The sequence below is a fragment of the Sipha flava genome, unplaced genomic scaffold, assembly GCF_003268045.1.
Source record: "Sipha flava isolate LNK unplaced genomic scaffold, YSA_version1 32_pilon_pilon, whole genome shotgun sequence".
Classification (NCBI taxonomy): Eukaryota; Metazoa; Arthropoda; class Insecta; order Hemiptera; family Aphididae; genus Sipha; species Sipha flava.
The window spans coordinates 3,010,336-3,024,381 of record NW_020273018.1 but is presented as its reverse complement, the minus strand read 5'-3'; the positions used below and the strand labels follow the sequence as shown (position 1 = coordinate 3,024,381).

Sequence of the window (14,046 nt, the reverse complement as noted above, 5' to 3'; positions counted from 1 at the left end):
GGAATCAATTAATGATAATTTTTGCTCTTGAAGTTGTTTTATGGTCGTTGACAAACATTCAAAGTTCGATTTGATATAAATAAAATTTGCTTGCAGCGTTTGAGATTTCAATATGCCTTGATCTCTTTTGATTCCTACGCTATCATTTGAATCAAATGATTTGACAACATATTTAATTGACTCAAAATGTACACAATAATATATAGCTACTGAAATCCATGTTCCCAAACAAGTTATAATTGTTTCTGGAAGTAATTGTATAGTAATTAAAAATTAAAATACAGATTTCATCAACATCATGGTCTTAGTTATGTTATAAAAATGTTTATACTATTTTTTTATTTAGATTTTTTTCTATTTTTCAGCTTTAGTGTTTTAATTGAATTAATAAAAATGTTTCATTTTGCATAAGAGTGAACAATTGTATTTTTCATTAAATTAAACTATTATATTATAAACCAGGGGTGGTGAACCTTTTTTGGTTCAAGTGCCAAATTTTTCCAGATAAGGATTTGAAAATTATTCATGTGCCTAAAGAAAATTATATTTTCTAAGAATAAAATAAAATTATAGATTTATTACATTATTTTTTTTAAATTTTAGTCATTCTTAGTGAAACACAAGCAGTAATTGTTTTATTGCTCAAAACATTTCATTCCTTCGATTTAATTAAATTTGTTATGGCTTTCACAAACATACATAAGTTGACAAAAAATGTGAAAACGTAAGGGATTGCCATTTTTAAAATATTTTGAATTTTTTTCTTTGAATTTCTTATAACCAATATTTTATAAACATTATACTTTTATTTTTTGTGTACAATTTTTAAATATTTAAATTTTTTGGGCGTGCCGTTAAAATTCGGTCAACGCGTGCCATAGATACGCCACCCCTGCTATATACTAATAATAGAACTATATTATATATAAATAAAATTAACACAATTTTATACTTATTATTCATGTAGTTTTTTGTTGAATTTTATGGTTCCATACATTTATTTTTAGGTTTATACTCTCATTTTATTTAAAAAATGTTAACCTTATTATTTCTTATAAAATAAGTTATTTTGTTATTTAATATTATGTTAATTTTTCTTTTTAATATTTTTGGTTTGTTCATTTTTCTTTTTAAACATTAGTTTAAATTGTAAACATTTATGAATGTCCATAAAAGATATCGACTAATCCATATAGCTTAATTATTAATTATAATTTAAAAACCAGTATGCTTCTAACATGTATTTTGGCTATATTATTAATTTAATTTTTATTGTTATTTTAATATTTTGAATGTTTTGCAGGCCCAAGGCCATTCTACTTTCCCTACTAAAAGAAGTGTCTACGAATATTTAGATTTAAATATATTTAAGTGTGTGTATGTTAAACAGTTAAGAGTTCAATTATTTAAACCTCTCCCAGGTATTCAACATTTTAAATATTAAATAATTATGATTGTCATCTAAATATTATCATATAATAGTTTTATTGATAATTATTTTTATCCAAACATTCATGTTTTATTTTATTCATTATTTAATTCAATTTGAATTATTGTTACTTTAAACAATTAATTAAATCAAATTAAATACTTTTATTAAATATGAAAATAAATTTTCTTTTTTCAATAATGTACTTTCATTGATATAACTTAATTTTCTTGTGACATGTACATGCTTATTTAAAAATATATTTCAATATTGTTTGGAAATGAAGTAATTTAACAACGTATTTTAAATATTTGTCATTCTTTGTGTTTTAAAATTTAAATGTTTGTACTCGGGCATGTTTTTTGTTTGTGTGGAATTATTTTTTTTTTTTAAAGGTGAACTTGTTTTAAGAAGTAGAAAATAAAGACTACGATGACTTACATCCAATTTCGCACACTTTAATTTTTGGAAGGAAAAAAATGTTTAATTTTGGACATATAATTTTATATTTACTATAAATCAAATATGAATTTTCTTTTTAAGACTAAAATAAATAATGAAAAAATATATTTCTTTTGTTTACATGTTTTTGGGAAATTTTCTTATGGCAAAATTATGTTTATAAGTTAGAAAATAAGTTTATTATTTTATTACTAATATCCAAATATATAATAAGTATAAATTATCAAATTATCCCAAAAACAAATTAATAATAACTTTTTTTTAACCATTTTTATGTAATTATTAGAAAAATAAATAATTATTAATCTGAAATAATTAAATAAATGGCACAAATGATTTTATATTAAAATTATTTACTGATTTTTTGGTTTTAAATTTATTCGTAAATTGTAATTATGTTTGCTATTCATTTTTATATAAATTGGATCAAATAAGTGTGTTGAAAAAATTAAAATTTAAGAAAAGAAGACCAAATATTATTCCTACTGTTTTTTCAAATGGTTATGATCTTGTTTGTAATCTAATGAATATAATGTATATGTTTTTGTTATTTATATTTATACTTTTTAAGAATAACTCGAAATCATGATATTTGTAAGTTAGATTTAAAAATTTGTTAAAAATGTTAACTTGCATGAATTAGATTTATTGTTTAACATTTACAGTTATATAAATTTTAACAATGAATCAAAATGTGTTAAGAACTTAACAAATAAATCTAAAAGTATCTTAATTTAACCTTGTGTTCTCATAATTTAAAATGGTAAAATTATTATAATTATGGAACAATTAAAATATATTTATAGTATATTGTATGACTAACGTAATCATCAGAATAATTACTTAACAACTTAGTCTGAGTGTAGTAAAATACTTTAAAATAATAATGTGTTTGGAACGTAGTCATTAAACAACAATAATTATTGGTCTCTTAGCTAACCATTTTTAACTTATACATTATTTGTTTGTAATTTTTTTTTTTTTTTTTTACAAAATTGATGCATTGAATATAATGCAACTTCACTTAGTGAAATTATTGTAATTATAAATATATTTCCTTAAAATTTTTTGTAACATGATTCTTCATTGTATTGAATATCAATTGTTAATCATTATAGTTTGTGGCTATAAGCGAACGATAAGAATCGAGTATGCATAAAAATAACAATATCCTACTTCTTTGTAAACTCATTGATCGCTAACTTGGCTGTGATTTTTTTTCACAGTTGTATTGAGTCTATTTTCTGCATCGACAGCAGTATTATGTATATTGTAATAAAATTAGTACCTATTATAGCGTTTTATGGTATTTTTTAGTATTAAACAAAATCTAATTACATTTAAAATGAACAATAGTACAAGAATTTAAAAATATTTTATAATCGAGTAAAGAATCACATTAGAGGTGCATAGCTATTCGTTGCAATATATTTTTCTAAATCAACCGCACCGTGGTTTGTGCAGAAGATATGAAATCAAGAACGGATCTTTGAGAAAAGATGACCACGAAATGTGCCTATGGATTGTGAGACGTATGTATTTCACGGGGTGTGTACGTGAGATTTCGTCATACATAAATAGTCTGACGACCCTTAAGTCAAACAGAGCCAGTCTTTTTTTCGCCGTTGTTTCAAACAGTCAGCGCGTGTGAACTCTTGTGGCTTATTATTATTATCGTACTTCTAATCAAAAACAACTATAAATTAAAATAAATTAAAATTTTAAATATTAAAATATGATGTATGTTTATTTCAATTTCATCTCATGGAACGTTTGAACACAACATTTTATGCAATTTTCTTGTAAAAAAAAAAAACACTTAATTTTTGTTTTCTTTAACTATTTTCTATACATTTATTTATTTTTTTTATTAAATTTATATTTTATGTATTTAAACTACAATTATTCTTCATCGTCCAGCGACTGACTAACTTTGTGGGTAAGTAATCATTTTGTTTCTGTTATAATGTTATAAATATAGAATTCTTATAATAAGAAAAAAGATATTATAATAATTCTTTTATTTTTATTTCATACAATTTATTGTTCTACGCATATAATATACGTTTTTTTCTAAAATAAGCTGTAGCCTGTTGTTTAGCTCGTTTATACAATTAAAATAAATGATCATCGAGTGTGTTTATTATTTTTTTACTACATCGTATATTTTTGGTGTTTTTTTATTAGCTTTTATAGGCTATTAAAGTCCATTAGTGCTCTACACAGTCCAGCCACCTACATTCTTCTTTATCATTTACCGATTCATCCGGGTCATCGATTCCTAGTATCCAAAAAATCCGATTGGGCTTGTCTATCGACCTTTTTTTTTCGGTCTACAACCTTTTTGTGCAGTAAGTAGGCCACGTATTATTTTTTAAAAATCTTGCGAGCCGCATTCGTAGTAAAAACATGTATTTATACAAAAATGAATTTTTATTATTACAATTCTTATGATTACATTTTAAATTAAAAATTATTATTATTAACATATAGATGAATGGTTCCTAACCTTTTCTGTTCTACGCCCCCTTTGTAGACTTTCAAAAATCTCGTGCCCCCCTCTCCTATAAATTGAAAAAATCGATCACCTTTTTTTGTGTATTTTACAAATAAACTAAAATATTCGGAATTAATCAATAAAAATTGTACTTTGTAGTAACTGATTGCGCCTCTCATGTAATGTGTACACGCTCCCCAAGAGGGGTGCGCTTCCTCCTAGTTTGGTTACCAATGATATAGATAAACATTTTTTTTTAAGTAAAAATTTTTTATTTTATTTTTAATGTGATAAGTCTGATTTTTTGATTTGTGATTAATCTGTACCTTTGTCAAGTGCCAGCGAATAAAAAATATACTTAGAAATTTTGTTCTTTTAGGGTACTCTCAATATCAGTTGCTAGTTTTTTCATACGCCTTGCTACAATTACTCCTGATAAACTCAATTTGGAAAAAAAATTTTTTTTGTGTCGTTCATAAAATTTTAGAGGCCGTCTCCATGCACTCTTTTATAAATTCACCATCAGTAAATGGCTTCGATTTAGCTGCAATTTTTCGTGCTATGATATAACTAGTTTTGACACTGGCTTCTGAGTCTTTATGATATTTTTTTATACTTGAAGACTGACCTTGTATATTTTTCATTAACAATGCAAATTTGTCAATTAGAAGTTGTCGAACCTAATGTCGTTTTAAATTATACCATTGATTATAAATACTAGTATTTATAATCAATTATTATACTCTTTCATCACTGCAAAAGATTCTTGACAAAAAAAACATATTGTCTTTTCTTTAACTTGAATAAAAAAAAATTTATTGGACCATTTTTCTTAAAAATTGCGACTTTCACCCGAGATTTTACGTTTTTTATTTACTGACATATCGACGCTTCAATTCAAGACTGCAATAACTCAAATTATGAAACTACTGGTTCTAGAATGAAATAAACGACCTCTAGAGGTGAATAATGCAACTAAAAGTTATTGCGTTATAGAATCGAAATCGCCGTAATTTTGAAAATAATATCACGTAGATAACTCAATTTGAATATTTTTGAGTTATTGCTATCTTGAACTGATACGTCGATATCTCAATAATAGTTTTTTTGAATTATTGCAGTCTTGAACTGAAGCGATGAATAATAAAAATATTACGAAGAAAATGTATGAAATTGAAACTTTTAAACATAAACGAGTATAATGCTTGTTCCATAATCAATTACGAACTAACAGACAACAGCCTACATTTATATTTAGGTAGGTAATTTAATTTATCTTATCACATATTTCCGATAGCGATGACATAGCCGTTAAAATTTTATCGTAGTAGAAAATATACATGCTAAATTTCTAATGTGATTGTATCTAATGTAAGTGTTTGTATAATGTCTTTTCTCCCCATAGGTCTTCAATTTTCTTATTGGATTTTATTTTATAATCACCTAAGTGCCGGATTAAACATTTGTGGGCCCCTAAGCAATTAAAATTTTGGGCCCTACAAAATTATTTTTTACATGCATCTTTAACATTACTATCCAATATTTAAAATAATTAGCTTTAGTAATTACCAACTATTATTAATAAATAAAATTATGTTTATTAAATTTTTTTATTTGCAAGAAAAATGAATGAATTATTATATTATTTCTATTTTTTTCAAAATATTTTTATTATTATTACTGCATATAACACCTACAACTTAATGTATATTATATTTCATAATGACTTTTGCCCTGTAAATTCGTAAATAAAATACAGGTATTGTTGAATAAAAAAAAATTTAGTTTTCCGTTTTCACAGAGCCCTTTAGATGAGTGAGGCCCTAAGGCGAGCGCCTACTCTGCCTAATAGGTAATCCGGCACTGATTTACCTGTTTGATAGTTATTTTTAGGACCAAAAATATGTCATATGAATTTCCTTTCTAGAACTGTCAGTTTTCTTTCGTCCTTTATTGACATTTAGGTACCTTGTTTCTCATGTGTATAGAGTTACTGATCTCACTAAAATCTTGTACAATTGCATTTTTGATTTTTTTGATAATATCTTGGACCTAACGGTTTTCTGTAGCGTAAATAACGCCAGTTTTCAGCTTTTATTCTCATTTTTATTTCTTCATAGTAATTATTGCAGTTATTTATATCAACTCCCAGGTATTTAAAGCTTTCTACTTTTTCAAAACAAAAATCTCCAAACTTCTGTTTTAGTATAATTGATCACCTTTCGTAACAACCATATATTTAGTTTTCTCTTCATTGATTATTAACCCCATACTCAGCGCTCTGGTTATTAGATCCTTCGTATTGTTTTTTTTTTTTACGCATGCATTACATATGTACCTTTATAGTTCGAGCTAATGTAATCAGATGTAATTAGGATATAAATCAAAATTAATTACTAAACTATTATACAGAATGATTTGGCTAGTTATTCAATTAATTGGCCTCCTATGTGTTCTGTATTCTTATTTTTTATCGGTTCAATATTTTTTTTAAAATTATTAGTGGAAAATTAAATTATTTTTATAGCGGAGGCTGTTGCAGAATTTTGTCGATTGAGATGGCGGTATTTCAATTGTATGTAGTGGACAAGGTGGCGGTGATAATGTTTCAAATGTTTTCCGCCATTAGATCATTGTTATCGATTAGTGTCGGTGGACGAGTATTCCTTAGGTTTTGCATTAGTATACATGGGATACTAATTGTATGTCGATTGTATGTCCCTCCTCCATTGTATGGGAGTCGTCGAATTTTTCGGATTCATCTTCGATTTTTGTCGATGTACGTGTTCGATTGTCCGATTGGGGTGGGTAATCTACGTGGTTATTGGTGATAGTAAAGTCCCTAGTAAGGATTCCTCTGGGTACGGTCTAAGGTTCACAGTCACGTTAGCGCCTTATCGACATTCACTTCTCACTGGCCGAGTTCCTGGTGTTCTGCTATCACAAAGGCCGCTGTTTCGTGTGTGATCTGAAAGAAAGAAACGCGTAAACACTTATATGCAGGGTCATTGATCCGCGCTAAACTTTAGCGGCTACAGTGATACGATTGACAAAACATTAACATAGTATGATAATGTATGTGTATGAAATTTACATTTTCAATTTTAATAAATTTGTTTCTTCGACCTTGGGAGTAACTCAGTTCTTGACGATTTATGTTTGTTTTGAAAATATCGAACTTAAAAATGAATAAGGAAATTATTCCTTTGGCTTTGATAAAGTTCATCTTATTCCCTTGAAGCTTCAAATTGATTTTATTCATTTTTTTCAAAAATATCTATGAGGTACCTACTCAATTTCAATTTTTCGTTATTTCTAATTGTACTCTAAGACAGGATCAATTTTATCGAGAAATTCAATGATAAAGTAAAATAACACAAAAACTTTCCTCTGGAAAACCACCTTATTGCCGTATGCAAAAGTAATCTTTCAAAATTTTCATCATTATCATGAAAAAGTTCTCGAAATATGCAGTTAATAATGAGTGAATTTGTTTTAATTTTGTTTACAGCTTTTATGACTAACTAAAGGGTTTCGTGCAAGTCACTGCTTAAGTTTTTTGCAGCTAAATGTAGGCGATGTATAACACAATGTACACAAATAATACCTGGGAAGACTTTTTTTAGGTGGGCTATGAACTCAACATGACCGGTAGTCGAAGGAGCGCCATCCATTGCGCATAAAATAGTATTAGTCGAGGGGACATTTTTTTTGTAAAATATTCCTCCACCGTTTGAAAAATCGTTGACTCTTTGGTATCAGTGATTAAGCCGTCGTTTCCTACAACCACCCATCCGTGATTGCGTGGTACGCGTTTAAACTTGTATCAAACATTATTTCCTCGATGATTTATTATTTTTATTTTTTATGTCCGAGTTTGAAAAAGCTCACTGCCCCCTTGAAAATTATTCCCCCCGGAGAGACCGAAATGCCCCCAAGGGGGTGGTATCACCCACATTAAGAATCATTGTTATAGAGCAATGCAGAATTGTTTTCTGTAATTATTAGTTAATTTTCAAAATATTTCGTTCGCAGAGCCTCTATGTTCCTGAAAAAAATGTTCAGATTCCTGAAAATCAGGAATGTCTATTTGAAACAACAATAAATATCAATTTTTTGTTGAGAAAAACACAGCCTAACACTTAATTCTTTTTTTTCTTAGAATAGATTTTGTTTTTTGCTTCGTAATCTGTAACCATTTTACCTTGTATTAAAAAATAATCTGCATTTAATTTTTTAAAAATATCAGCCATACAATGAAATCAAAATAACCAAATGTTACGCACCGAGCTCTATACACTAACAATATAAAAAATGCAAAAAAAAAGGTGTCTTGTGGTTTTTCTATTGGAGAGTTATTTCTTTTAAGAAACCTGAGCCGTAAAAATTCTAAATTATGAAATAATCGTTAAAAATCTAAAATTTAATTACATTATAATTATAAAAAAATCTTGCATGCACATTAATACGATTGTTGAATAGAAAACTACATGATTATACGCGTTCGCGTTACTTAATACATCCGAGTAAACATTTCATTATGAAAATAGAAGTCGCATGGTTTTAATACTTTTGATAATGTTTCAAATGAATATATAGCATTATAAAAAAAAAAAAAAAAAAATTGTATGAGAAATAATACCGAAAAATATTCTTCCGAACCATATACATATATATGTATCAGGTATGTAGATCACAGTGGGCGCACACACACACACACACACACAAAAAAAATAAAATAATAATATTCTAATACAAACGTACTCGAGTAGTAGAGGCAATCGATTGTTCTTGCGACTTCGGCGGACAAGCGGAAACGTTCCTGCGCCGCACGTGCCTGGCTACGGACGGGTCCGGTGGCCGCAGAATCAGTGCTCACCTGTCCACGGTCGGATCCGTCGGTCACGGGACGCAGATTGACAGGCGGCGAAGGGGGCACTGTGGCCAGCGCAGCAATCACGGTGGCATACGTGTCCCTCCACCCTTGCTTGTACATGGCCCATATAACTTCGTCAGCCCTAAGACGTTCAATGTCCATACGAAGTTCCGAATATTTAAAAAAAAATTTCGGGCTTTCTTTTCTACGATTAAACGAAGTTGACGATTGTTTTGTCACAGATATAATGGCTCTTCTTCCACCTAATAATGCAAAATTTACTAAATTTACTGACTATATTTTAGAAGTGTAAGGAAAGTGTATAAGGAAAGATTTTATTTACCCGCCATGGCGAGCCATCATTATGGGCTGAATGATCTTCTTCCATTACACGAACAACCAATGCATGCGAAAATTTTCATTCGAAGTTCAATATTATATTTGACCACTCTCACCCAAATATTTATATATTTCTTGAGGCCATAAACGAAATTCAAACGAATAGTTATTTTAAAATGAATTGCGAATGTTTGGAATCTGATTGAGCACGATTGATCTTTTTTGTAACCCGATTGAGCACGGTTGCAATTAAACAAAGGAACATTGGCGCACACAGGATTTTTTTTCGGGGGGGGGGGGGGCTCAAGGTAAAAATATAACACATTTTATAATTAACAAAATTATGCAAATCTTTAATATATTTTGACTTAAATAATAGCATTGGTAATAGAATAGACTATTCTCTAATCAATGATACTAGGTATTCAATATAAGCTCTTCATATTTCAAACTTGTAAAATTTGTAAATTTTAACTCAGATATCGGAGAAAATTTTTGGCGGTTACACCCCCATAACCCCCCCTGCGTGCGCCACTGAATAGGAACCAAAAAAGAAACCAAAAACCACATGATTGAGTACGAAAATGGATGCGGCGTTGACGCTTTGTACCATAGAATATTATTCGGTGCACCGCATTACTGTGCATGCAAGATTTTTTTATAATTATAATGTAATTCAATTTTAGATTTTTAATGATTATTTCATAATTTAAAATTTTTACGGCTCAAGTTTCTTAAAAGAAATAACTCTCCAATAGAAAAACCACAAGACACCTTTTTTTTTGCATTTTTTATATTGTTGGTGTATAGTGCTCGGTGCGTCCATATTATTACAAAATAAAATACATTTGAATATAATTATTTATAATTAAAAATCTTTTATTGGATTTTAATCACATGTTATAATTACATATATTTTTTTGCTAAAAAATAGCACTCATACAATTGTCATGAAAAAGGTAAACATTTAATTTTTTTTTCTCTAATTACTTATTTTCAACTTTCAAATAAATATTTCAGTAGATTGTCAGCATTTTTAAATTCAAAGTACTCACAATAAGCCTTTGTAGCGGTATTTTTAATGTACGGTAAAGTCAAGGTGCACGTGACAGTTTTCGAAATATCGCGCCATAATTTTACTGCGCAATACTCGTATGTTGTGCTCTATTCATTTTAATGTACTTTAACAAAACGCACAGTAAAATTACGGCACGGAAAAAATAACGCTAGTGTGTTGCCTAATAGTTTTCAATCTGACAACGTTGTACACAATAATTTTTTTTTTTTACCGTGCTCAATCGAGTCGTCAAAAAGATCGACCGATAACGAGACCGTACTCAATCGGGTATCACCGGTGCGAATAAGACCGAAAAAGAGCATTTTCTAGCGCAACAAATACGTTACTATGAAGAGAGTGAAATCAATCGTATTGAATATGTGAAGTCGATTTCTTTCAAATTTGTACTCACAAAATTTTAAAAACTGTTTTGTCAAAGTTTAACCTCTTGATTTAAACATAAAACCATGTACCAATATTTTTAACCATACCTACACAATAAAAATAGTGTAGATAGTGCTAAGTCTGTTATAAATGAGAAGGAAAATTTTGAAACATTTTTGTAAATAAAATAGTATATATACTAGATATGAATTTTGATTTTGATCGTAACTAGTATACACCGTTTATAAGAATAAGTAAATTATTTAAATAACTCAACTGAAAGAATAAAAGAAAAGAAAATTTAAAACAAAAAATTAATAATATAGTTGAAAAAGGTCATTGGTATTACATAATCTGAAAACGAAAAATACCCTTATATATACATATAAGTATAAGTATATTATAATACCGGATGATATAAATATATATATATACATTTTAACAAGGCTGGGGCGAGTTAATGATATTTTTTAACTCGTTTAAGTTAGTTGAGTTCATGTTCAATTAAGTTAATGCACATGAGGATTACATAAATTAAGATAACAATTAAGTTAAAAAATACCGTTAACTTAACTTCAATTAATAAGTTAAGTTAATTACAAAAAATAAAATTATAAAACTTATTAATTAAAGGTAAATAATGTTAACGATATTTTTTAATTTGATTGAACATGAACTCAATTAATGCAATTAAGCATATAAATCCAGGCCATAGTAATCAGTAATTACTAATCAGTACGATCAAAATATGAATACCAGAATTCAGAATTCATAATATATGAAATATGAATAATATGATTAATAAAATTTAAAAAAAATTAAATACTCGTATTATATATGTTGTACTCAGGGGCGGCTCCAGAGCCTTGATTAGGGGGGGGGCAAGTAAAAATTTTACAAAATCTTATAACAAAAAGAAAACAATTTTTACAACATAAATTCAAATCGTCTATTTTTAAAATTGGCAAAAATATCAATAATATGATGTGTTTGGGCCGAGTGCTACAAATAGTATACCGCGCTCCCGGACACCGACTTATGCGTGTCGCACACCACCGACGGACTATAATGTGTATGTGTGTATATTTGTAATGTAGCCTCGTCAGAATGGTTGGGTTCACCGCACAAATCTGACGAGTTACGTGGTGAGGTGGTGTGTGTAAGAGTGTGTATATTGTAATGTGTGTGTATGCTTAAAATTGATAACAATAGGTAACTCAATGATAAATAAAACTGGTATAATATGGTAACTATATTGCTGTATTGTAAAATAATAAAATAATAAATAAACAATAAATTACAGCAACATCAAGGTACAAAAAATATAGTATAATAATATCACGGCCCTTTTGGCCCAACAGGTAAAAATAATTATATAAGTGCTCGGCCTATATGGCCAAACAGAAGGAAGGTATAATATAAAAATAATGTGTGGCCCTTATAGCCTAAAGTAATAATTACACAGAAAACAGATGTATAAATGATATTAATTAAATTAATTATTAATGTACGGCACTTATAGCCAACCGGAATAAATTATAATAAACAAGTAGCAGCTATTTGAGCTGTTAGCTAATATAAGAATCATATAGTTGTTAATAATAAATAAAAAATAAAAGTATCTGGCCCAACAGAGGAACTTATATGAAATTACAATAATATAATATAAAAATGATATATGGCCCTTCTGGCTGGTAATACTCGTATAATAATTAGAAAATATCTGTGGCCCTTATGGCTCACAAGATTTAAATGTATAATAAATAAATAATAATAAAAACTCACAATTTGTGGAGAGCAGACTGGCCAGCCGCTACCTAAAAACTATACTTTAAAATACAATAATAATAAAAATAGTGGCGATTAGCGCACACACAATAATAATTAATATAAAATTTACAGCGATTAGTGCACGTATAATAATATAATAAATTTCACAACATTTAGTGGCGATTCGCGCACACGTAAATGTGTATGAAATAAATTAAAAAATGAAATTGACGACGATTTGCGTCCACAAAATATAAAATTTATTTTTTTTAAACGCTACAGTCTATTACGACGACGTACAGAGAGCGACAAAAGTTGCGGCGGCCGTGTTAAAATTTACTCGCACCGGCGACGCAGATAACGCGCCGCTAGCTCATTATCATATTATATAATTCACAAAACATAATTAAAACAAAGATAAATACAAAAATAGCGGCTAATGTACGCGAGTGTTTGTGTATGTGTGCGTGTGTGTCGATAGGCTGTGGTTTCGTGACCGAAGGTATATTATATTATAATTGTAATTCTATTTTTATTATGGCGGCGACATGATGTATTTGATCTAGAATATCTTCTTTATGATACACAATAATTAGACATAATGCTGATAGTCTATCTTCAGTCATCATTGAACGAAGCCGGGTTTTTAGTCTTTGAAGTGTAGAGAAACTCCTTTCAACCGTCATACCTCTATTGCTCTATCTACATACTTGTGCGTGTCGTATGATAGTAAATATTGTAACATGTATTTTTTGTTAAAAATATACATTTTTTTAAAAATACAGTACGGGCTTGGAAAGGGGCCACGGCCCCTAGGGCCCCCCTAGTTATACTCGTAAAGTGATAAAGTAATTTATATTTATTACTTTATCGATAATTACCTACTTATATCTTTACTTATACTTTATCAATTACCTACTTTATAATATTTTACCAAAGTAATATTACCGACTTACATCACTATACGTCACTTATCACTTTTCGAGCGGTGGTAATACACATGTGTAATACTCTCCCTGATCAGTATTATGTTTACCTGAAGAAAATGTGTAAGCTCTCCCGAGTCAACATCATGGTTATGAAAACTCTCCTGAATTGTTTTAAATATTATTGTTTCACTATGAATTGGCTACAGTAAAAATTGACATAAACCCTTTCTCTTAAAAACTGTCCAACTATACCCGGAAGAGTTTACATGTTTTCGTCAGGTAGTATTACGTAGTATTAGGTGG

General features: G+C 28.7%; 2 protein-coding genes across 4 annotated transcripts in view; one reads left to right on the top strand and one right to left on the bottom strand.

The window, feature by feature from the left end:
- Positions 1–1,901, top strand: part of LOC112687017 (serine/threonine-protein kinase PRP4 homolog) — a 40,354-nt gene extending 38,453 nt beyond the window's left edge. For all 3 annotated transcript variants that reach the window (XM_025559527.1, XM_025559525.1, XM_025559526.1), the window contains 2 exons: positions 1,304–1,421; positions 1,825–1,901. In XM_025559527.1, coding sequence (XP_025415312.1) covers positions 1,304–1,332 — 29 coding nt within the window. In that variant the 3' untranslated portion in view covers positions 1,333–1,421; positions 1,825–1,901. The remainder of the gene's footprint in view (positions 1–1,303; positions 1,422–1,824) is intronic.
- A 4,257-nt stretch (positions 1,902–6,158) lies between these two features.
- Positions 6,159–13,311, bottom strand: LOC112687071. The gene is made up of 4 exons (XM_025559605.1): positions 12,830–13,311; positions 9,608–9,737; positions 9,153–9,527; positions 6,159–7,356 (listed from the first exon to the last, which is right to left on the bottom strand). Exons 2-4 carry the CDS (start codon positions 9,612–9,614, stop codon positions 7,283–7,285), a joined length of 456 nt encoding a protein of 151 aa, XP_025415390.1. The 5' UTR covers positions 9,615–9,737; positions 12,830–13,311; the 3' UTR covers positions 6,159–7,282.
- Positions 13,312–14,046: the final 735 nt, after the last annotated feature.